The sequence below is a fragment of the Oncorhynchus nerka genome, linkage group LG15 (genome assembly GCF_034236695.1).
Source record: "Oncorhynchus nerka isolate Pitt River linkage group LG15, Oner_Uvic_2.0, whole genome shotgun sequence".
Lineage (NCBI taxonomy): Eukaryota > Metazoa > Chordata > Actinopteri > Salmoniformes > Salmonidae > Oncorhynchus > Oncorhynchus nerka.
In genome coordinates, this window is record NC_088410.1 from 76,198,484 (window position 1) to 76,224,588 (window position 26,105).

The window sequence follows — 26,105 nt, forward strand, 5'->3', positions numbered from 1 at the left end:
GTTATTTGACCACAGCAAAACATAAGAACAATGAAAGACAGCCTCTAAAAGGAACCTACATAAACACATATTAATGCCCCCAACATGTCAGTAGCATTGGTCTTCAATCACTTTTAATCTAGAGCGTGTAGTTAAATACCTATAGTTTTGAGACCTGCAGCAGAGGGGAGGGTGTGGAGTGGACAGATTACGAGGGCCCGAGACCTAGCTAGCGTAATCCTCTGACCACACTGACACAGTCCAATTTATTGCCCTGCTACTTCACCTTTCAAACACAAACTTAACCTGGATCTCTTGTCTAAGTGTAAAAGTAGAAAACTGGAAAATTAAACGACAAGAGAGAAGTAAACTACTCCTGTCATTTTGGATGTAAAGGTTATATTAATTGAGGAGATAGCTTGTGAGTTACAAACTGTGCTTCAGTGAAGACCATATGAATCCCATTAGCATAGCTTTTAATGCATTAATTCATGGAGATGTATCAGCAGCACATAATTTATCTGGGTTTATGATAAGCTCAGCTAGAGCTCACAGACATCTGTTTGCAAACAGTGCCGTAAAGGCCCATTAATCACAATATTTGTAACACTTGACTCATGACCTCATGGGGGTAATGACATTTACAGAGAGGTGTGCTTTTGCCATGTTCTCATTCATTTTAGCACTGAGCAGATGGTGAGCGTGACTGTTCAGTGGTAGACATAGCTTCACATGAACCCACCAGTCTCCAGTGAGGGTACGGACACCTGTCAATCTCTCTCTGAAATGCTATTTTATTCCAATACAGGACAAGATCAGTACATTAACAGGCATGCGGTTTCTATTTCTACATTATAGATATTCAATACATAAATGATTCTATACAAAATATAAAAATATGTGGGACATCATTTACATCGTATTTACATTACTTCCTTAATTTAGTGAATTAATTAATTTAGTTATATACAGCCTATAAACTTGAGTATAATGGTATACACCTAAATCACATTGCATGAAATAGCTGGACCTTACTAAACTGTCTGTACCTTACTGTTTCTGAATGGAAATGACATTATTATTACGATTGCACATTGTCTTTGATAAACATGGTGACAGACAAGCATAACGCAGAGTGAGAGTCAGAGAAATATAATCAGTACTCAGGATATCTTATTCTGAAACATTAAATGGATAAACATGCAAAACATTCTGTCAACGGTTTACCCAACTGCATATCAAACATTGTCAATCTCACAATACCCAACTTCAGACTTATTTTCTGAACAGATGAACTATGTTAGTGTATACTAGGGAGGGAGGGCACATTGTCTTGACTCTTGCCATGTGCCGAATGTTAAGAGATTATGCAATTCTTGCTTTTCCGGCGTTTCCGGGTGTGCAGCTGTCCTCCTCTGCCGCTCATTTGGTGCGGTCCGCCCACCCCCGTGGAGCTGTACTTGTGGAGGAGCTCCTGGCTGCTTAGGTACCTGAGCTGCACGGGCCTAGGAATGGGCTCTCCCAGGAAGTAGCCCTCGTCATCTGACTCAGATGATGAAGAGCAGGTGGAGCACCACTCATCCTCATAGTCGTCCCATGAGTAGGGCCCGGCAAGACGGCGGTGGGCACCTGGGTTCTGCAGGGTGAGGTCAGAGGTGGTGCGAGGGCACTGCCGGAACGGCTCCGGCCCCCTGCACCTCCCCCTTGCACCCCCAAACAGGTCCCTGGTGCTCCGGGGAGGTGGGAATTGGTCATAATCCTCTCTGACTCTCAGCTGGGGCCTCTCCCTGCGCTCAGCGGCCAGGTGCAGGGCATTCTCCGAGCGGGAGCGTCTGGAGCGACGGGACCGGTGGTGGTGGTGTTTACGGCGCTGAGGGGTGTCTTCAGGGGCAGCCATGTCCGGGCCCTCTCCTTGTCTCCGGGTGCGCTCGCTGATGGGCGGGAGGCGTGCAGCATTAGCGCTGCTCACCAGGCTGACCCTGTCCTCCTCCTGGTAGGTGAAGCCGGGGGGCAAGCGGCCCATCCCCATGCCCAGGCCTGGGGGCTCACAGTACTGCAGAGGATACTGCACCTGCACCGGGGGCTCCAGCTCCATGTAGGGCTGGCCTGAGGTCAGGCTGCGCAGAGACTCAGAACTGTGGAACTGGACCGAGGAGTTGAGGTTGCCAATGTTGCTCTTCTCTGACACGTTCATGCCAGAGTCTTTGCTCAGGTCGGGCATAGAGAAACGAGACAGGTGCTCCTGGCGCTTCCCTCCATCTGCTGACGTTCCTTCAGAGAGAGAAGAGGGATTAGTCAGTGGTCAACTTCATCAGTTGTCCTCATTATGGTCATTAGGAGTGTGCTGACATTGCTATACTCGTATCCGTAAGTTGACAGTTGATAGTCAGATCGAATGGTACTCGTGATAGGAAAAACGGAAGTGTTTTAATATACCCAAATAAATGTGGGCAAAATACCTCCTTGCATGTTCTCACAGCAAAAAAGCTGCAGATTAGGAGCAGTGCGCAGAGGGGTGGGTGTGTATGTGTGTCTGTGTGTGTGGTGTGTGCCTGTGTGTGTGGTGTGTGTCTGTGTGTCTGTGTGTCGGTGTGTATATGTCCTCAACTTGCAGTGGGCAGCCAAGTTTGCTGTCACTCAGTCAGAATGTGCATTAGCATTTCATATTTTTTCCCAACCCTTGCCCCACTTGTTAGATATTATGCACATTGATAGCTTGATAGCAAACGTCTTCGCCATGTGATTTATCATAGTAGCAGCAGAAATCTAAATGATCAGACTGAAAACACGTGAGGGAAAGTGATCGAGTGAAATTATGAAGCGAGTGGATGGAGAAATACAGCTTCACACTATCCAAATCAGAGCAGCAGAATCAATGTCCCGCCCGCCCTTCTCTTTACAGACAGGAAAACTAGTCAGTTATTCAGAGCACACACATGACTGACTCAAATAGAGCACCGCATGGTTTAGAAACTCTGTTTCTGACTGACATGAGAAAGATGCTTGTTGGCATATTTTTTTTCTCCTGATCACTGATAATGACAAAAAATACTTGAATCATAATCATATAACTGGCGAGTGTAGAGAGTATAGAGATATTGTTATCCACGTCGGCACCAACGATGTTAGGATGAAACAGTCAGAGATCACCAAGCGCAACATAGCTTCTGCGTGCATATCAGCTAGAAAGATGTGTCGGCATCGAGTAATTGTCTCTGGCCCCCTCCCAGTTAGGGGGAGTGATGAGCTCTACAGCAGAGTCTCACAACTCAATCGCTGGTTGAAAACTGTTTTCTGCCCCTCCCAAAAGATAGAATTTGTAGATAATTGGCCCTCTTTCTGGGACTCACCCACAAACAGGACCAAGCCTGACCTGCTGAGGAGTGACGGACTCCATCCTAGCTGGAGGGGTGCTCTCATCTTATCTACCAACATAGACAGGGCTCTAACTCCTCTAGCTCCACAATGAAATAGGGTGCAGGCCAGGCAGCAGGCTATTAGCCAGCCTGCCAGCATAGTGGAGTCTGCCACTAGCATAGTCAGTGTAGTCAGCTCAGCTATCACCATTGAGACCGTGTCTGTGCCTCGACCTAGGTTGGGCAAAACTAAACATGGCGGTGTTCGCCTTAGCAATCTCACTAGGATAAAGACCACCTCCATTCCTGTCATTACTGAAAGAGATCATGATACCTCACTTCTCAAAATAGGGCTACTTAATGTTAGATCCCTTCCTTCAAAGGCAATTATAGTCAATGAACTAATCACTGATCATAATCTTGATGTGATTGGCCTGACTGAAACATGGCTTAAGCCTGATGAATTTACTGTGTTAAATGAGGCCTCACCTCCTGGCTACACTAGTGACCATATCCCCGTGCATCCCGCAAAGGCGGAGGTGTTGCTAACATTTACGATAGCAAATTTCAATTTACAAAAAAAAAAAAAAAAATGACGTTTTCGTCTTTTGAGCTTCTAGTCATGAAATCTATGCAGCCTACTCAATCACTTTTTATAGCTACTGTTTACAGGCCTCCTGGGCCATATACAGCGTTTCTCACTGAGTTCCCTGAATTCCTATCGGACCTTGTAGTCATTGCAGATAATATTCTAATCTTTGGTGACTTTAATATTCACATGGAAAAGTCCACAGACCCACTCCAAAAGGCTTTCGGAGCCATCATCGACTCAGTGGGTTTTGTCCAACATGTCTCTGGACCCACTCACTGTCACAGTCATACGCTGGACCTAGTTTTGTCCCATGGAATAAATGTTGTGGATCTTAATGTTTTTCCTCATAATCCTGGACTATCGGACCACCATTTTATTACGTTTGCAATTGCAACAAATAATCTGCTCAGACCCCAACCAAGGAACATCAAAAGTCGTGCTATAAATTCACAGACAACACAAAGATTCCTTGATGCCCTTCCAGACTCCCTCTGCCTACCCAAGGACGCCAGAGGACAAAAATCCGTTAACCACCTAACTGAGTATCTCAATTTAACCTTGCGCAATACCCTAGATGCAGTTGCACCCCTAAAAACTAAAAAAATGTCTCATAAGAAACTAGCTCCCTGGTACACAGAAAATACCCGAGCTCTGAAGCAAGCTTCCAGAAAATTGGAACGGAAATGGCGCCACACCAAACTGGAAGTCTTCCGACTAGCTTGGAAGGACGGTACCGTGCAGTACCGAAGAGCCCTTACTGCTGCTCGATCATCCTATTTTTCTAACTTAATTGAGGAAAATAAGAACAATCCGAAATTCCTTTTTGATACTGTCGCAAAGCTAACTAAAAAGCAGCATTCCCCAAGAGAGGATGACTTTCACTTTAGCAGTGATAAATTCATGAACTTCTTTGAGGAAAAGATTATGATTATTAGAAAGCAAATTACGGACTCCTCTTTAAACCTGCGTATTCCTCCAAACCTCAGTTGTCCTGAGTCTGCACAACTCTGCCAGGACCTAGGATCAAGAGAGACGCTCAAGTCTTTTAGTACTATATCTCTTGACACAATGATGAAAATAATCATGGCCTCTAAACCTTCAAGCTGCATACTGGACCCTATTCCAACTAAACTACTGAAAGAGCTGCTTCCTGTGCTTGGCCCTCCTATGTTGAACATAATAAACGGCTCTCTATCCACTGGATGTGTACCAAACTCACTAAAAGTGGCAGTAATAAAGCCTCTCTTGAAAAAGCCAAACCTTGACCCAGAAAATATAAAAACTATCGGCCTATATCGAATCTTCCATTCCTCTCAAAAATTTTAGAGAAGGCTGTTGCGCAGCAACTCACTGCCTTCCTGAAGACAAACAATGTATACGAAATGCTTCAGTCTGGTTTTAGACCCCATCATAGCACTGAGACGGCACTTGTGAAGGTGGTAAATGACATTTTAATGGCAACGGACCGAGGCTCTGCATCTGTCCTCGTGCTCCTAGACCTTAGTGCTGCTTTTGATACCATCGATCACCACATTCTTTTGGAGAGATTGGAAACCCAAATTGGTCTACACGGACATGTTCTGGCCTGGTTTAGATCTTATCTGTCGGAAAGATATCAGTTTGTCTCTGTGAATGGTTTGTCCTCTGACAAATCAACTGTAAATTTCGGTGTTCCTCAAGGTTCTGTTTTAGGACCACTATTGTTTTCACTATATATTTTACCTCTTGGGGATGTTATTCGAAAACATAATGTAAACTTTCACTGCTATGCGGATGACACACAGCTGTACATTTCAATGAAACATGGTGAAGCCCCAAAATTGCCCTCGCTAGAAGCATGTGTTTCAGACATAAGGAAGTGGATGGCTGCAAACTTTCTACTATTAAACTCGGACAAAACAGAGATGCTTGTTCTAGGTCCCAAGAAACAAAGAGATCTTCTGTTGAATCTGACAATTAATCTTAATGGTTGTACAGTCGTCTCAAATAAAACTGTGAAGGACCTCGGCGTTACTCTGGACCCTTATCTCTCTTTTGAAGAACATATCAAGACCATTTCGAGGACAGCTTTTTTCCATCTACGTAACATTGCAAAAATCAGAAACTTTCTGTCCAAAAATGATGCAGAAAAATTAATCCATGCTTTTGTCACTTCTAGGTTAGACTACTGCAATGCTCTATTTTCCGGCTACCCGGATAAAGCACTAAATAAACTTCAGTTAGTGCTGAATACGGCTGCTAGAATCCTGACTAGAACCAAAAAATTTGATCATATTACTCCAGTGCTAGCCTCTCTACACTGGCTTCCTGTCAAAGCAAGGGCTGATTTCAAGGTTTTACTGCTAACCTACAAAGCATTACATGGGCTTGCTCCTACCTATCTCTCTGATTTGGTCCTGCCGTACATACCTACACGTACGCTACGGTCACAAGACGCAGGCCTCCTAATTGTCCCTAGAATTTCTAAGCAAACAGCTGGAGGCAGGGCTTTCTCCTATAGAGCTCCATTTTTATGGAACGGTCTGCCTACCCATGTCAGAGACGCAAACTCGGTCTCAACCTTTAAGTCTTTACTGAAGACTCATCTCTTCAGTGGGTCATATGATTGAGTGTAGTCTGGCCCAGGAGTGGGAAGGTGAACGGAAAGGCTCTGGAGCAACGAACCGCCCTTGCTGTCTCTGCCTGGCCGATTCCCTCTTTCCACTGGGATTCTCTGCCTCTACCCTGTTACGGGGCTGAGTCACTGGCTTACTGGGGCTCTCTCATGCCGTCCCTGGGGGTGCGTCACCTGGGTGGGTTGATTCACTGTTGTGGTCGGCCTGTCTGGGTTGGCGCCCCCTTGGGTTGTGCCGTGGCGGAGATCTTTGTGGGCTATACTCGGCCTTGTCTCAGGATGGTAAGTTGGTGGTTGAAGATATCCCTCTAGTGGTGTGGGGGCTGTGCTTTGGCAAAGTGGGTGGGGTTATATCCTTCCTGTTTGGCCCTGTCCGGGGGTGTCCTCGGATGGGGCCACAGTGTCTCCTGACCACTCCTGTCTCAGCCTCCAGTATTTATGCTGCATTAGTTTATGTGTCGGGGGGCTAGGGTCAGTTTGTTATATCTGGAGTACTTCTCCTGTCCTATTCGGTGTCCTGTGTGAATCTAAGTGTGCGTTCTCTAATTCTCTCCTTCTCTCTTTCTTTCTCTCTCTCGGAGGACCTGAGCCCTAGGACCATGCCCCAGGACTACCTGACATGATGACTCCTGGCTGTCCCCAGTCCACCTGGCCATGCTGCTGCTCCAGTTTCAACTGGCCTGGGCCCTAGGACCATGTCCCAGGACTACCTGACATGATGACTCCTTGCTGTCCCCAGTCCACCTGGCCATGCTGCTGCTCCAGTTTAAACTGTTCTGCCTTACTATTATTCAACCATGCTGGTCATTTATGAACATTTGAACATCTTGGCCACGTTCTGTTATAATCTCCACCCGGCACAGCCAGAAGAGGACTGGCCACCCCACATATGCTCTCTCTAATTCTCTCTTTCTTTCTCTCTCTCTCGGAGGACCTGAGCCCTAGGACCGTGCCCCAGGACTACCTGACATGATGACTCCTTGCTGTCCCCAGTCCACCTGACTGTGCTGCTGCTCCAGTTTCAACTGTTCTGCCTTATTATTATTCGACCATGCTGGTCATTTATGAACATTTGAACATCTTGGTCATGTTCTGTTATAATCTCTACCCGGCACAGCCAGAAGAGGACTGGCCACCCCACATAGCCTGGTTCCTCTCTAGGTTTCTTCCTAGGTTTTGGCCTTTCTAGGGAGTTTTTCCTAGCCACCGTGCTTTTACACCTGCATTGTTTGCTGTTTGGGGTTTTAGGCTGGGTTTCTGTACAGCACTTTGAGATATCAGCTGATGTACGAAGGGCTATATAAATAAATTTGATTTGATTTGATTTGATATCCAGAAAATTGCCCATATTCGTTATGATACTCAATTTGTCAGACTAATTGGCACTCCCCTGAATATCATTACTACATCAGGATAGTAGTCGGTTATAACCATCAATATAATAGACATTACACTCTTATGTGAACGATACTTGTTTCGTTAGCCCCAGATCGGTTGCAGTATTATGTGAGAAATAAAATGTCCTGAGCAGTAAAATATATTGCTTCAAATATAATCACATGAATTCATCTTCACATGATGGTGAATTTTGAATGAGTTACCTGTAGCGTTGGACAGGGTGAGTGACTCCATAGAACCCCTGGGTGTCTGCTCTAGGGGAGTGAGCTGCTCCGTGAAGCTAAGTGCACTGATGGGGTTCCTGCTGCGCCCCATCTGGGGAGGCCCCACCTCCCTGTCCCTCTGGTTCTCCCTCTGGAACACATGCAGACTGACTGAGCGCTTGTCAGAGAAGCCATTGTGGGGTGAGGAGCTGTGGGGTACATCAATGCTTTGCTGGGGTTTCTGTTTGGGGGAGTAGTAGTTGACTGAGTCCTTGTGGAACCAGTTCTCATTCATAGAGTGGCCCTTCACGGCTGAGATGAGCGGCTTCTTGGGGACACCCGTCTCTTTGGACCTGGGGTCTGGTTGGCTGCCCTGCCCGGGGGAGGTGGAGTTATAAGCAGTCCTGACATTGCATTGGCTGAGCAGCTGGAGTGGAGTGGGTGTTGCTGTGTGGTCTGATCGGCCCTCGTAAGGGTATGTGTCGCCTCCCTGTCCCTGGCTCTTCCATGCGGGCGGCTCACGGGTCAGACTGGGCGTCTGGCTGGACAGACTCAGCAGGTCCATCTGTAAGGAGAGAGGGTCCACCTCGCCCGAAATCCGCCCCGCCTGACCCCTGTTCTTCCCAGCCTTGGAGCTGCGGTGGGGCTCTCGAGTGGAGTGTGTGCTCTGGAAGGCAGAGTCTGAGGAGTCTGACCCGTTAGGCTCACCTCCAAGGCTGCAGGAGCGTGAGCAGAAGATTTGTCCCTGTTTGGGCAGGAAGGGGCGACCTAGGAGGGAGCTCTTACAGCGGGCACAGCAGAAACAGCCCTCTGTGGCGTGCCAGTGCTGCCCGTCATACGTCATCTGGCCCTGGTCAATGCCTGCGGGAAAGAGTGGAAAGACTTGTTAGCATATAAGCCAAAATGTCCATGAAAAATTCCCAATACATTTGACTGTTTTGCTCAGTAATGCTTAGGGTCAATGCCTGCAACAGAAAACCCTCAAGACTAATCATTGTAGAAATACTGTTGCTGGGGAATGTGAAAGAGAAAGTGCTATAAGCAGCTAGGCAAATTGAGGCTAATCAAATACAAAACACGAGCTAAATATTCTAGAAGGAGAACTCATATCAAAAGATAACGATATCATCCCTAAACTGTATTTTTTATTTTTTATTGTAGTAGCAAATTATAAGTAAACTTGAGTGAAGAAAGGCTTTGGGGCTATGACACTTAGCTGAGTTTACTCATTATGTACCATGCCTGGCACTGTATAAACACATTGCATTTGAAGTATGTTTGGAATTTCCGGGGAGAATGGTCCTAGGCTAATGGCTGCCATCTGGTTTCAACGTGTTTTTTGATGGTTTCAATGTATAATCAGTTTTACTCAAATAATTTCTTTATCCTGTATAACAAATAATTACAGAGCTGCATGTCTGTCTGTTGAGGGCCATGCCAGATCACAGCTGGGGATCCTGTTGAGGGATAAACCAGCAGCTCTCTGGACTGAGAGGAACACACAGAGCTTGCACTGGGCCAACTGGTGATACGGTGCTGGGTTTACCCTCCAAAATAAGTTATCCTACTCAGAACAGGGTTGGTTAACCTACAGAAAATAATGTGTGAAACATGTATCTGCTGAATACATTTGAAATTGTATTGATTTCACACACTGATCTTTTTCCCCTTTGTGAAAACGGTCTTAAGTTCACATAGTCTGTATTTAAGGACAATATGGTATCTGCATGCCAGTGTTGCATTAAGTCCTACCCACAGTTACTCTCAGCTAAAAGCAGGTCATCTCTGCACCATTGCAAATTTCTCCCTGAAATGTTTCTCCAAGCTAAATCCAGGTCATTCCTCTGTTCTCTATTACCATTACAGAAATCCTTCAGCTGAAAGAGCATCAGTGAAATCATCTAGCTTTGCATATGCCAGTGCTCTAGCTCTCAAGAATAGGATTCACGTATTGGACCTAGGGCCCTGCGTTGGCTCTGATGGATGGGTTGGGTGTGTGGCATACCAATGTGCTCCCCACAGGAGTCACAGTACTCTGCATAGAGGGACTGAAAACAGCTGCAGCAGTAGGGCCGGCCCTCCTTCATGATGTACCGCTGGCCACCCAGCATCGTCTCACACTCGAAACAGCAGAAGTGCTTCATGTGCCAGTGCCTGCCCTCCGCCTCCGTGCACTCGTCCGCAAAGATGATCTACAGACGGAGAGAGGGAAGAGGGATGGGGAAGGTATCATTTATCATGCTGCTTTTTCTCTGAGGCAAGGCCCTTCTCACCCAATTACAGAGAATGACAGGACAAAGACATCAAGGCCTCACTGCCTGCTGCTGTAGACCTCTCCCTCCTGCATACTGACAGACACTGTCCTACTGTATTACACCACTTTTACAACCCACTCTTTGGGATCATGTGTATGGAGATCTAATTGAAAACAATGCTTAATTATTCCCATATTATAGCAATGTATTTCAAGACAACACCATATAGGTCTCTTCTGTTTACCCATCTCTAAATCATCTATTGTGTTTTGCATGGCAGTTTTAAAAAAAATGTATTTTTATTTAACCTTTATTAAACTAGGCAAGTCAGATAAGAACAAATTCTTATTTACAATGACGGCCTACCCCGGCCAAACCCTAACCCATACGACGCTGGGCCAATTGTGGGCCGCTCTATGGGACTCCCAATCACGGCCAGCTGTGATACAGCCTGGAATCGAACCAGGGTCTGTAGTGATACCTCAAGCACTGAGATGAAGTGCCTTAGACCGCTGCGCCACTCGGGAGCCCAGTTAGTGTCATAGTATTCAATATAATATTTGCTGGGAAGACCTATGAAAGGTTTAGTATCAGAGAGGATTTTGACTGCGTGGGTGTACTGTATGTGTGTTTGTGTGCCTGTGGGTGTGTTTAGCGGGGTATGCACTCACCTCGTCACATGCGGAGCAGCGTGGTTTGAGTCTCTCTGCATGGTGCCGACCACAGTAGATCTTCCCTTCCTGGTAGAAGTAGATGAGGTCCACCAGCAGCTCGTCACACATGCTGCACACGAAGCAGCCAGGGTGCCAACACACGCCGTGGCCCGCCCGCGACGCAAACACTGCAATGTCACCTCCGTTTATCTGCCCCCCACACTGAGAGATGGTCAGAGACAGAGATGGTGGAGGGGAGAGGTGGGGGAGGAGAAAGAGACATGGTGGAGGAGAGAGAAAAAGGGAGGAGGGAGAGGAAGGGGAGAGGAAGATTAGAGGAGAAGAAAGGTACAGGGAGTGGGAATGAGTGGGGTTTAACAGTGAGAGATGGTAGGGAGGGGAGAAAGGAGGGAGATGGAGTGAAGGAGACAAGAGTGACAATGAGAGAAAGGTCAGGGAGTGCAGCAGAGATTTAGAGGGGTGGGAGAAAGAGGGAGAGGAGAAGGTTACAAACAGTCGGGGAAACACAAGACCCTCAAGTCTACCATTGGTGAAAGACAGGGTCCTAACTTGAATGTGAGGCTCCATTATATGAGCTGCTTTTAAATGTCAGCTGAGCACTTCACGTGGTGAATCACAATAAAAGTGAGAAATGTCACTGGGTACTTACGATTCTGTTAGATTCTACCACAAAGGAGATGTGCATGTCCTTCACCTTCATAGTAATTTCCTTTGATAACCTGCTAAAGTTTTTTTAGATCCCTCATAGTGATGTGACTATACACGTATTTCTATCACATCTCACCAACTATAGCCACTGATGTATAACGTCTACCAGATGTCTGTCCTGCCTCTGCCCTACTTATCATGTGAGTGCACCAGTCCCAGTCTCGCAGGAGTCAGTGTACCTGCTCACAAATCACTCCGGTCATCGTCACAGGAAACGGTCTCACACTGCCGCGGCCCAGATTATCTCGTTTCCGTTGGTTACTGAAGAGTTTGAGCTCCCGCTTCTCTTCATCGTCCAGAGTGTTACAGTAACGTACCTGGAAAACACACACAGATTGTTAAAATAAATGGCAGCAGAGAAACACAAACTCTGTAGTTTGTTGTAATTATTAAGCTAGAGACATACGTTACAATGTCACTGTGACAAATGACCCCTTTCCAACGTCTGTGTGCCCAGGGGCCCGTGAGGCAGGGGGTCTCACCTCATTGTCGTGGGGGGGCAGCTGATGGAGGAGCTGTTTGATGCGGTGCTTCTCTCCTGGGCTGTTTACATAGGGCACCTTGTCCTCAGGCAGGGAACTGTAGTACTGATGAACCTGACGGGAGAGAAACAGACTTGTCAGGCCACCACTACGGTAAGCTGTCAGAGCCACCACTACGGTAAGCTGTCAGAGCCACCACTACGGTAAGCTGTCAGAGCCACCACTACGGTAAGCTGTCAGGCCACCACTACGGTAAGCTGTCAGAGCCACCACTACGGTAAACTGTCAGAGCCACCACTACGGTAAGCTGTCAGAGCCACCACTACGGTAAACTGTCAGAGCCACCACTACGGTAAACTGTCAGAGCCACCACTACGGTAAGCTGTCAGAGCCACCACTACGGTAAGCTGTCAGAGCCACCACTACGGTAAGCTGTCAGAGCCACCATTACGGTAAGCTGTCAGAGCCACCACTACGGTAAACTGTCAGAGCCACCACTACGGTAAGCTGTCAGAGCCACCACTACGGTAAGCTGTCAGAGCCACCACTACGGTAAGCTGTCAGAGCCACCACTACGGTAAGCTGTCAGAGCCACCACTACGGTAAGCTGTCAGAGCCACCACTACGGTAAGCTGTCAGAGCCACCACTACGGTAAGCTGTCAGAGCCACCACTACGGTAAACTGTCAGAGCCACCACTACGGTAAGCTGTCAGAGCCACCACTACGGTAAACTGTCAGAGCCACCACTACGGTAAGCTGTCAGAGCCACCACTACGGTAAGCTGTCAGAGCCACCACTACGGTAAGCTGTCAGAGCCACCACTACGGTAAGCTGTCAGAGCCACCACTACGGTAAGCTGTCAGAGCCACCACTACGGTAAGCTGTCAGAGCCACCACTACGGTAAGCTGTCAGAGCCACCACTACGGTAAACTGTCAGAGCCACCACTACGGTAAGCTGTCAGAGCCACCACTACGGTAAGCTGTCAGAGCCACCACTACGGTAAGCTGTCAGAGCCACCACTACGGTAAGCTGTCAGAGCCACCACTACGGTAAGCTGTCAGAGCCACCACTACGGTAAGCTGTCAGAGCCACCACTACGGTAAGCTGTCAGAGCGGCTAACAGATCGCTGAAGCTGTACACAGCCCATCTGTAAATAACCCAGCCAACCAACTACCTACCTCATCACCATATTTGTTTTTGATTTTCTGCTCTTTTGCACACCAGTATTTCTACTTGCACATCCTCATCTACACATATATAATTGCTACACCACTATGGCCTATTTATTGCCTTACCTCCTTACTACATTTGTACACACTGTATATAGACTTTTCTATTGTATTATTGACTGTACGTTTGTTTATCCCATGTTTAACTCTGTGTTGTTGTTTTTGTCGCACTGCTTTGCTTTATCTTGGCCAGGTCGCAGTTGTAAATGAGAACTTGTTCTCAACTGGCCTACCTGGTTAAATAAAGGTGAAATATATATATATATTTTAATACCAGTGACATGGTACAAAGATTAGGCTACAAGTAGCAAATGAACATTTATTGTAATCATGTAGGCTATTTGAGGAAGGAGAACATTTATATCTGCAGCGTAACCATAACCCTACCACAAGAACACACATACATGCAGTACATACACACAAGGACACACACACATATACAATCACTTTGATTTATGACCCTCCGATGCAGTCTTAATGGAATCTGGCCTTTTATTCCCTCCCAGCATGTTGACATGAGAATGCAATGCATTACCCCTCGACATCACACACACACACAGATGAACCGTGTTTGTGTCAGACAGAGGATTAATACTAACCCCACTATTCAAAATGACTGCTACATTCTTTACATTATGCCGGCCAACAATGAACGTCATTTTGGTAGAAATGTATTACAGTCTCTCCATTATAGAGTAACAGGGGGGCAGAACAGAATGGGAGCCAGCGGTCTTCAATTGCGTTGATGTCAGGAGCATCGAGCGCCAGACGATGGAGCAAAAGAAGGCAAAAGAGAGAGAGCGCGAGAGAGAAGGGGGCCAGCGGTACAGGAGAGGCAATCAATATGTGCTGACCACAGAGCCACAGGCAAGCCCATTTTAATAGCCTATGTACCCAATAAATGGATCTTTGGACTGGAACCTATCGGCTTTGTCCTTGGGTGCGATACAAAGGGCCTGCTACCACAACAATAAGGATAGCCCTGAATAATGAAGAAAGTCTTCTGCATTTAATAAATACAAATATATACAATACCGTTCAAAAGTTGGGTCACTTAGTAATGTCCTTGTTTTTGAAAGAAAAGCAATTTTACGTCCATTAAAATAACATCAAATTGATCAGAAATACAGTGTAGACATTGTTAATTTTGTAAATGACTATTGTAGCAGGAAACGGCAGATGTTTTAAGGAATATCAACATAGGCGTACCGAGGCCCATTATCAGCAACCATCACTCCTGTGTTCCAATGGCACGTTGTGTTAGCTAATCCAAGTTTATAATTTTAAAAGGCTAATTAATCATTAGAAAACCCTTTAGCAATTATGTTAGCACAGCTGAAAACTGTTGTTTTTTTAAATTAAAGAAGCAATAAAACTGTCCTTCTTTAGACTCGTTGAGTATCTGGAGCATTAGCATTTGTGGGTTTGATTACAGGCTCAAAATGGCCAGAAACAAAGAACTTTCTTCTGAAACTAATCAGCCTATTCTTGTTCTGAGAAATGAAGGCTATTCCATGTGAGAAATGGTCAAGAAACGGAAGACCTCGTACAACGCTGTATGCTTGACTTGGAGTCAACATGGGCCAGCATCCCCGTGGAACTCTTTTGGTACCTTGTAGTCCATGCCCCAACAAATTGAGGCTGTTCTGAGGGCAAAAGGGGTTGAAATTCAATATTAGGAAGATGTTCTTAATGCTTGGTACACTTAGTGTGTGTGTGTGTGTGTGTACACGTACAGTGGGGCAAAAAAGTATTTAGTCAGCCACCAATTGTGCAAGTTCTCCCACTTAAAAAGATGCGAGAGGCCTGTAATTTTCATCATAGGTACACTTCAACCATGACAGACAAAATGAGAGAAAAAAATCCAGAAAATCACATTGTAGGATTTTTGATGAATTTATTTGCAAATTATGGTGGGAAAATAAGTATTTGTGTGTGTGTGTATGTATGTATGTATGTATTTATGTATGTATATATGCATAGCCTCTGGATTATCTATAATCTCTGATGTCGAAATTTATACCCAAACACACTACAACATGTTCTATGACAGCTGGAAATAGTCTGTGATTCTTGGAAATAAAACTAGGTGCATGTTTATTGTGGGTTACTCTTTTAACTTTTATGCATGTCCAGGGTGAAACGTCCCCCTTTTATAAGTGTGTGCTGCTTTAAGTGCAACTCAATTCCTCTGGTTGTGTTTTGGTTGGCTTGGCTCGGGTCGACAAGGGATAGGGAATCACAGAAGCGGCTCAGGGATCCTTGCATATTTCATGAAACAACAACTGTGGTCAAGCCCTGATAAATCAGAGAACACACAGACACACACACCCACGGAGACCAAGCCCTGATAAATCAGAGAACACACAGACACACACACCCACGGAGACCAAGCCCTGATAAATCACTGAACACACAGACACACACACCCACCCACGGAGACCAAGCCCTGATAAATCAGAGAACACACAGACACACACACTCACGGAGACCAAGCCCTGATAAATCACTGAACACAGACACACACACCCACCCACGGAGACCAAGCCCTGATAAATCACTGAACACACAGACACACACACCCACGGAGACCAAGCCCTGATAGATCACTGAACACACGTCCAACAACAACCACTGGCCTATACACTTGAGGCCCAACACACACACACTGTGGTAGAGATGTGTGGAGCAGGACACACATCCACACTCCCCAAAGCCAGTTAGGATGAGCAGATTAGGATAATAATAGTAATCAGGGGCATGGAAACTAAATGTAGTCAGATTAAATCTGCTTTCTAATTGTATGGAGAATGTATTACTTTTAAAGGGTAAATCAAATGGCAGGGTTTTGGGGTTTATTTTGGAAACCAACAGAACAGAGTCCTCCCCCCACACCTGATTTTCATCGCTGTTCACTGGCAAGACTGACAGCGTTTAAGACACAATCAAAGTCCAGTCCTGAAACATGCAACAGTGAGCGTTTATTGGACATACCATACTTTAACAAGACACCATTGCAACAGCCCATCACGCATGAAGGAAGGACAGGTAAAGAACAAGAAGGCCCGCACACTGTTAAAGCTCCCAAATCGCAACTTTATTGACAACAATATGATCCGAAACGGATCTTCGTCAGGTCAAGACGGAAGGACTGCCATTCCAAAGTACAATGAATGGTAACAGGCTGCCATTTCCTTCAACGTGAGTGTAGACATTGTCTTTACAGCTACAAAAACAATGAAATAGTCAAAGCTTTTTGGTTTAATTTCCTCTTGGATGAGCAGGCAGATTCTTCCTCGTCTCTTGTGACACAAGGTAAAAGCAACGGGAGACAGACTGAGTGACCTGCCTTTCCAACAGCAGAGAGACATCAGTAACGGCTGCTTAGTAACATATTTGGCCTGAACTTCCCTGTATCCTGGCAATGTCCTGACATTTTATTAGCTCTGACATCAAGGGAGAGAGTGTATATTGGCTGGACCTTCCTGAGGCCAGAACCAATAACTTCTCAGCACAGTCAATAATGGCAGTCTTATTAAGAACTTGTAGTTGAAATGCAGCCGAGAATCCTTCAGTTTCACATTACCAATACAATTTAGCTACATACATGCATCCAGGCGTTCATATCATTGCAGAGCAAGGGGAAAACATGTTTAGCTATTCCCGGAAACACTGTTTGGTGGAATGGCTCCCACTATCTTTGTGGAAAATATGTTACAGAATGGTGACATGACACCAGTTGAGACTGAATAGGACGCTCCTCTTCCTGACAGAGCAGTGGGACTGGGTCCCTGAGGAGAAACCTAAACCAGGAGCTCAGATTCTACAGATGAACTGGTATTCATCATCTCTCTCTCTCTCTCTGTGTGTGTGACTGGGCAGGGCTGGGTTTGGACGTTGAAAACACATTTCTATGACTCGACTGACTTGAATGTCAGGTTGGGAAAAGCTCAACTGTATACCTGGATACTCAATGTGCATATGTAACCAGCAGTAAATCCTGTAAAATATAGCCTTTTCCCTCAATGCAAAGCCACTCCTATAACTGCAACACGCCCAGTCTTATTGCCCTACTACTTTAGAAATCTATCAGTCAGTCTATCCTTGCCGGGCTCCATTTTGGCAGGCTGGTGTTACGCTGCTTTTAAAGGGGGGCTTAATTGACTGGAGGTCACATGTGACTCTTGGGGATGAAAAATGGCGGTGCTCAGCCTTGGGCGACTGAAATGGGGGACTAGTTAACAGAATATTGACCACCCGATTGCACAAGCAATAAGGCTTCCTTTCAGTTCATCAAGAAAATGAAACTCACATCTATAAAAAGGTTTTATTGTCCAATAACAAGCACACACACACGCACACCTTCGGTACACAAGAGCCTTGTAAAGATGTTTTTTTGGATGCTCACAGGGCATGTAATATATTTCTGCATATCCCAGCTTAACAGAGTCAACAATGGGCTTGTGAAATCACGAGTAAACAGTTTGCAAGCAGAATTAATGAGATATTCACTCAACCACTGGCATCATATAATCCTTGTAAACCTATCAGTTTACTTGAACACCACACACGCAATATAAGATGGCAAGTAGAACTGTAATCCAACACAGAGGAGATGGAATAGTGAAAGCAAACCATACTCCTTTTTGAGTCCCCGGTGTGTGTGTGTGTCTATCATACCTGTTCAGGTTTGAGCCCCGGGGGCACCCAAGCATACTCCTCCAGCGCGCAGCCTGAGTCGTCGTCTGAGGTGGAGTTCCTCTGGAAGTCGTACATCAGCTTAGTGATGGTCTTCTCCATCTCCAGAGGCATGGCCGTCACCACATGCTCCTCACGGTGGCACTTACAGTGGACACAGATGTTCCTACAGGACACAGGGACAAAGCAGAAGTCAGTTATCAAAGCTTACAGTGGACACAGATCTTTCTACAGGACACTGGAACAGCGAGCTGAGGTCAGTGATAAGATACCAAAGCTAACATTGAGTGGACATGTCTTTTCTTCAGGAAGAATAGAAAAGTGAGAAACTGTTATCCATAGTCCAAGTTTAGTGATATAAAACACTGTCAGCAACCAACCAGGACTTGTGCCTTGTACGTATGGCAAAATGTGGGTTGAGTTCAGACCTCTCTCGATGTCCATCTTTGTTTTGAGGGGTTTCCATTGCAAAGCAATAAAGCATGTGAAATCTAATCTCCATGGCAACAAAGCATGTGAAATCTAATCTCCATGGCAATGAAGCATGTGAAATCTAAACTCCACACAGTTCAAAGGCCAGGGTTCACATGTTTTACAGAGAGCAGGATCTCAGAGACATTCTAGCTCCCACAATCCTCTAGGTAACACCAGTGAGGACATAACGACAAACAGGTTAGGGAAATGATTCGCCAAGCTACTGACAGTGATGGAAAGCAGTACTGTAAATACACATTTCTCCTCCTGTCTTTACAAGGTTAGCTTCAAGCGGTTTCAGATGCTCAAACAGGATAAAAATCTGTTCTCATTAATCAAGAACCATGCAACAGATTAACACACCCACACAAGGTATCCGTTTGTTCGCATACAGAACAAGGATTGCAAATTTAGGTATAATACATGTGACTAGAGCCTTTTTTCACCCTCACCCTTTAAAACAGAATAAACTAAAGTTGTGAACTAGGCCACACACACACACACACACAAACACACCCACACACACACACACAGAAACTCTGTCCAGGCAGCAGACCCTGTAACCATTGGACACAGAGGGAGGCCCGCGGGTCGTATCCACTGACTTCTACTGCCCCTCAGGTAGCCAATCAAAAACAAATCAAAAGTTTATTGGTCACGTACACAGTTTAGCAGATGTTAAAGCGTGTGCAGGGAAATGCTTTTGTTACTAGCGCCCTGCAATGCAGTAAAATGTCAAATAATTGCACAAATAATCACACACACACAAAAGAAAATTAAGAATGATTTTTTATCACGAAATGTCGTAACTAATCCAATTAACAAGCCAAAGAGCACTGTAAAAGTAACCCAAATGCAGTCTATACATATATACACCAGATGAACCTACACAAGATATACTAAGAATGATATGTACAGAAGTAGATATATTAGAGTGAGCCATGTCAAGAATCCAGTATATAAATAAATATGTGGTGTGCATAAACGGTGTAACTAAAATAGTAGAAATATTTATTATTATTTCGACATATTTAAATACACAGTACAAAACACCATGGCAAAATGGACGGAATTGCAGGAAATTAGCTTCCAGAACAGAGTCTGGAATATAAATGTGTGTAAATGGTGTATAGCAGTGGCGGTCAGTGCCGTTTAAGATGAGGGAGGCCGATTTTTTTAAATGAACATGGCCTTTTTTCTACTAGAGCATATTGGATGACTGTCATTCATATTTCATTCACCCTGCTCAATGTAACATTGATAGGTTTAAGATACAACATGATACTAAACATTTTCCTATACCCATCATAATTTTGCTATTGCTAATCTAGGGTGTAATTAGTCCAACAGTTGCAATTGAGAGTTTCTATTGGACAAATTCAGGTAAGTTTATCCCCTTCCTTCCGTTTAAGACTAGTTTTTCTACAGAATCGGCGGAAGGAATACATCCTTGATCACCACAAACACAGTTCATTTTCATAGCAGCCACATACAAACAGCACAATCATTTGCTTGTTGTAGAATTCCTTCTCGGACCTTCTCATCCTCTCACCTTTTCCCTTTGCTTGCGTACTTCAGTGCACAATACAACAGCTGTCTGTGACGAAGCAACAAAAAAAAACAAGCCAAACCTTCATACCATAACCGCTATCTGCTACACACAGCCAACATCGTTGTAACTAGAGGTCGACCGATTATGATTTTTCAATGCCGATACAGATTATTGGAGGACCAAAAAAAGCAGATACCGATTAAATAGGCCGATTTTTATATATATATTTGTAATAATGACAATTACAATATGGAAGGAACACTTATTTTAACTTAATATAATACATCAATAAAATCTATGGTCTCAAATAAATATTGAAACATGTTTCACTTGGTTTAAATAATTCAAAAACACAGTGTTGGAGAAGAAAGTAAACGTGCAATATGTGCCATGTAAAAAGCTAATGTTTAAGTTCCTTGCTCAGAACATACAGTTGAAGTCAGAAGTTTACATACACTTAGGTTGGAGTCATTAAAACTAGTTTTTCAACCAGTCCACACATTTCTTTTTAACAAACTATAGTTTTGGCAAGTCGGTTAGGAAATCGACTTCGTGCATGACACAAGTCATTTTACAACAATTGTTTACAGACAGATTATTTCACTATCACAATTCCATTGGGTCAGAAATGTACATACACTAAATTGACTGTGCCTTTAAACAGCGTGGAAAATTCCACAAAATTACGCCATGGCTTTAGAAGCTTCTGATAGGCTAATTGACATCATTTGAGTCATTTGGAGGTGTACCTGTGGATGTATTTCAATGCATACCTTCAAACTCAGTGCCTCTGCTTGACATCATGGGAAAATCAAAAGAAATAAGCCAAGACCTCAGAATTTTTTTGTAGACATCCACAAGTCTGGTTCATCCTTGGGAGAAATTTCCAAACGCCTGAAGGTACCACGTTCATCTGTACAAACAATAGTACGCCAGTATAAACACCACGGGACCAGCCGTCAGAATGTGTCTCCTTCCTGAGCAGTATGTCTCCTAGAGATTAATGTACTTAGGTGCAAAAAGTACAACTCAATCCCAGAACAACAGCAAAGGACCTTGTGAAGATGCTGGAGGAAACAGGTACAAAAGTATCTATATCCAAAGTAAAAACATGTCAAATATGGACATAACCTGAAAGGCCACTCAGCAAGGAAGAAGCCACTGCTCCAAAACCGCCACAAAAAAAGCCAGACTACGGTTTGCAACTGCACATGGGGACAAAGATCAAACTTTTAGGAGAAATGTCCTCTGGTCTGATGAAAAACAAATATAATTGTTTGACCATAATGCCCATCGTTATGTTTGGAGGAAAAAGTGGGAGGCTTGCAAGCCGAAGAACACCATCCCAACCGTGAAGCACGGGGGTGGCAGCATCATGTTGTGGGAGTGCTTTGCTGCAGGAGGGACTGGTGCACTTCACAAAATAGACGGCATCATGAGGATGGAAAATTGGGGATATATTGAAGCAACATTACAAGACATCGGTCAGGAAGTTAAAGCTTGGTCGCAAATGGGTCTTCCAAATGGGCAATGACCCCAAGCATACTTCCAAAGTTGTGGCAAAATGGCTTAAAGACAACAAATGAAAGGTTTTGGAGTGGCCATTACAAAGCCCTGACCTCAATCCTATAGAAAATGTGTGGGCAGAATTGAAAAAGCATGTGCAAGCAAGGAGGCCTACAAACCGGACTCAGTTACACCAGCTCTGTCAGGAGGAATGGGCCAAAATTCATCCAACTTATTGTGGGAAGCTTGTGCTACCCGAAACGTTTGACCCAAGTTAAACTATTTAAAAGGCGATGCTACCAAATACTAATTGTGTGCATGTAAATCTCTCTCTCTCGCTCTCAGTTCATATTGCAAGAGCTCTGATGGGTTGGAGGACATCCTCCAGAAGTTGTCATGACCCCTGTGTAAGTCTATGGAAGGGGGCAAGAACTGTGAGCTTCCTAGGTTTTGTATTAAAGTCAATGTATCCAGAGGAGGACGGAAGCTAGCTGTCCTCCGGCTACACCATGGTTCTACCCCAGAGAGCGCTGTTGAGGCTACTGTAGACTTTCATTGCAAAACAGTGTGTTCTAATCAATGATTTGGCAACATGTGAATATATTTAGTATAGTTTTTTCTAAAAATTACAACTTCGGTTCACTATTTTAATATTTATGAAATTCAATGAAGAGGATGGTCCTCCCCTACCTCCTCTGAGGAGCCTCCACTGGTGTATAGTGACAGTATGTGAATAGAAAAGGTGTACAGCAGTAGTTACAGCCTTCAAAAAGTATTCATATCCCTTGACTTATTCCACATTTTGTTGTGTTACAGCCTGAATTCAAAATAGATTCAAAAACATTAAGTTCTCACCCATCTACAGATAATAACCCGTAATGACAAAGTGGAAACATTTGTAGAAATTTGTGGAAACATATTTAAAATTAAATACAGGAATACTTCATTTACATAAGTATTCAGACCCCTGAGTCAATACTTTGTAGAAACACCTTTGGCAGTGATTACAGCTGTGATACCTTCTGGGTGAGTCTCTAAGAATTTTCCACACCTAGATTGTGCAACTTTTTCCCGTTTTTCTTTTCAAATTCTTCAAGCGCTGTCAAACGAGTTCCTGATCAATTGCTAGACAGCCATTTTCAGGTCTTTCCATAGATTTTCAAGTAGATTTAATTAAGAACTAACTCAGCCACTAAGGAACATTCACTGTCTATTTGGTAAGCAACTCCCGTGTAGATTTGGCTTTGTGTTTTAGCTTATTGTCCTGTTGAAAGGTGAATTCATCTCCCAGTGTCTGGTGGAAAGCAGACAACCAGGTTATCCTCTAGGAATTTGCCTCTGCTTAGCGCCATTCCGTTTATTTTTTAAGTCGATTACAAGCATACCCCTAACATGATGCAGCCATCACTATGCGTGGAAATATGGAGAGTGGTCCTCAGTAATGTGCTGTATTGGAATTGCCACAAACATAACACTTTGTATTCAGGACAAAAAACGTATTGCTTTGTCACATTCTTTGCAGTATTACTTTAGTTCTTTGTTGCAAACAGGATGTATGTTTTGGAATAGTTTTTATTCTGTAAATGCTTTCTTCCATTCACTCTGTCATTTAGGTTAGTTTTGTGGAGTAACTACAATGTTGTTGATCCATCCTCAGTTTCCCCTATCACAGCCATTAAACTCTGACTGTTTTAAAGTCACCATTGGCCTAACGGTGAAATCCCTGAGAGGTGTCCTTCCTCTCCGTCAACTGAGTTAGGAAGGATTGCTGTATCTTTGTAGTGACTGGGAACATTAATACACCATCCAAAGTATAATTAATAACTTCACCATGCTAAAAGGGATATTCAATGTCAGATGTTTACTTGTACCCATCTACCAATAGGTGCCCATTTGAAAGGCATTGGGAAATCTTCCTGGTCTTTGTGGTTGAATCTGTGTTCACTACTTGACTGAGGGACCTTACAGATAATTGTGTGCGGGGTACAGAGATAGGGTAGTAATTGAAAAATCATATATTAAACATTATTATTGCACACAGAGTGGGTCCATGCCACTTATGTGACTTGTTAAGCACATATTTAGGATTGCCATAAAAGGGGTTGATTACTTACTGACTCAAGACATTTCAGCTTTTAATTTGTAATTCATTTGTAAATTACCCTTTGACATTATGGGGTATTGTGTGTAGGCCATTGACACAACATCTAAATGTAATACATTTTAAATTCAGGCAGTAACACAACAAAATGTGGAGAAAGTCAAGGGGTGTGAATCATTTCTGAAGGCAATACAGTATATACTAGAATACAATATATACATATAAAGTGGGTAAAACAGTATGTAAACATGATTAAAGTGACCAGTGTCCAATGACTATGTACATAGGGCAGCAGTCTCTAAGGTGCAGAGTAGAGTACCGGATGGTATCCGGCTAGTGACATGTCTACGGTTCAGGGCAGGGTACTCCATCCCATTACACAGACAGATGCCCGGTGGGCAGCACAGGATAAGGAACAGGGGCTTAGACTTCTTTGAGGGAAAGATAGAGACAGAGAGACTCTTACATGCAAACCTCACCGGCCGCGTGCGCGAGCGTTGCAAAATCCATTTCCACACGTTATTCAGTCCTTTCTCCCACACCGCTTGCGCACGTGAACAAGTGTCTGTGTAGCCAGGCCCTAAAATAGAACTTGATTATGCAAGTCCCCTCATTATTGGATATCAGGAAGATACAAACCCACATGGATGCTTGAAAGAGAAACGAGGAGAGCAACAGCTAGCTGACTAAATATCCATGGATGTTTCATGTGTGTTTCGACCTGCCCCCAAATTAACATAATATACAGTGCTTGACCTGGACTGAAATAGGGACTGGTATTCATTATGGGTGCCAGTATTGTTTACATGTAGGTGCATGAGCTCCACAATACATTTGAGCTAATGTTCTATAAAAGGAATAGGAGCTTAAGCAGTCGAAATTTGAGGTGCCGGTACTCAGCTCCAGTGAGCACCTGTCCAAGTCAAGCACTGGTTAAATAAACTAGTGATGCACGGCTGGGGACCACTACATACATCCCTGCTTCTTCACTACCCTTGGGCAAGGGCAATCTACCTGATCTCCTGGAGGTGATTGGCTTCAGACCAGTGTGCATGAATATTAAATCAACATATGAATGAATACTGAAATGCCAAGACATCTCATCTATGAATATTGATGGGAGTGGTAGGTAGTACATGGAGTCAGGCCTCGGTTTGCAGACTAAGTCATCAGCTCTCTGACAACCAGCCCGTCCATACAGGAGAGGGAGAATTAAACAGCCCATCCTAGCAGTGGGACACCTAGCCTGGGGCTACAGAGTCCTCTCATTACAATACAGCAGTTCTCCATCATTACTAATGGATGTGGGATTAGAGACACATGTACGTACGTACGTACACACACTGTACAAAAAATCTAGTTGTTTCAACTAATTATTATTAAATTGACTGATTCCAGTCTTTTTAGTTTCCTCAGCTTTTCGATCAAAGTGTTTATTTTTGATTTTGATTGAATATTAAAACATACAATCTACTTGCAGTGAACATTTACATTCCATTCAGTCATCAAACAGACTCCCATCCAGAGTGACCCACAGAAGCAACCAGGGTCATCGCCCTGCCCAAGGGCACATTTAAAGATCTCCCACAAGGTCAAAACATGGACCCGAACCAGCTACCTATCCGCCACATATATCATAACAGCAAGGCCAACTGAATACGTTTGAGTGCATGTATGGCACTATTTACAAAGTAAATCTCAGTTCTGTTATAACTATTTTATTTATCATAGTGATTAACATTAACACAGAGTAATATGCCCCACTAACATTAGACAACTATACAGAAAACCTTTCAATTGCTGAAATAAGTCAATCAAATCAATAGTCAGATTAACTGATAATTGACACAGACATGGTGGCAAAGCAGGAAGATCCCAGGTGAGGACATGTTGAATAGTAATTACTGTATACATGCACAATGTAATCAGGTTGGTCAAATATGTAAGTTTAAAACATTGTATGTCAAAGCACCACCGTCTGTGTGTAACTAGTTCCACAGACATTTTTTTACAAAGATAACAAAATAATAATATCTAGTTGAATGAACATATGAGTCAAGTTGAGCAAACACATCATTTTACGTTTTAAGTTAACTTAATTTGTGCCGAAGTTCTCTCAAGTTGGAGTTTGCACCAACTAAAAATGTTAAGTTCAGGTAACACTGACCGAAAAGTAGAACGAGTGGAACCAGTGACTTAATCATTTTACAGTATGCACATATATGCACACACACCAACATACTAAATGTACGTTAGAACACGGAGAGATGATCCAGAGGG

General features: G+C 44.1%; 1 protein-coding gene across 6 annotated transcripts in view; it reads right to left on the reverse strand.

Moving 5' to 3' along the window:
- Positions 1–438: 438 nt before the first annotated feature.
- Positions 439–26,105, reverse strand: part of LOC115143318 (prickle-like protein 2) — a 111,333-nt gene continuing 85,666 nt past the window's right edge. For all 6 annotated transcript variants that reach the window (XM_029683598.2, XM_029683595.2, XM_029683599.2 and 3 more), the window contains 7 exons: positions 18,175–18,358; positions 12,262–12,375; positions 11,959–12,096; positions 11,069–11,272; positions 10,148–10,334; positions 8,143–9,003; positions 439–2,250 (listed from right to left, as the gene is read on the reverse strand). In XM_029683598.2, the coding sequence (XP_029539458.1) occupies positions 1,337–2,250; positions 8,143–9,003; positions 10,148–10,334; positions 11,069–11,272; positions 11,959–12,096; positions 12,262–12,375; positions 18,175–18,306 (2,550 nt within the window). In that variant the 5' untranslated portion in view covers positions 18,307–18,358 and the 3' untranslated portion in view covers positions 439–1,336. The remainder of the gene's footprint in view (positions 2,251–8,142; positions 9,004–10,147; positions 10,335–11,068; positions 11,273–11,958; positions 12,097–12,261; positions 12,376–18,174; positions 18,359–26,105) is intronic.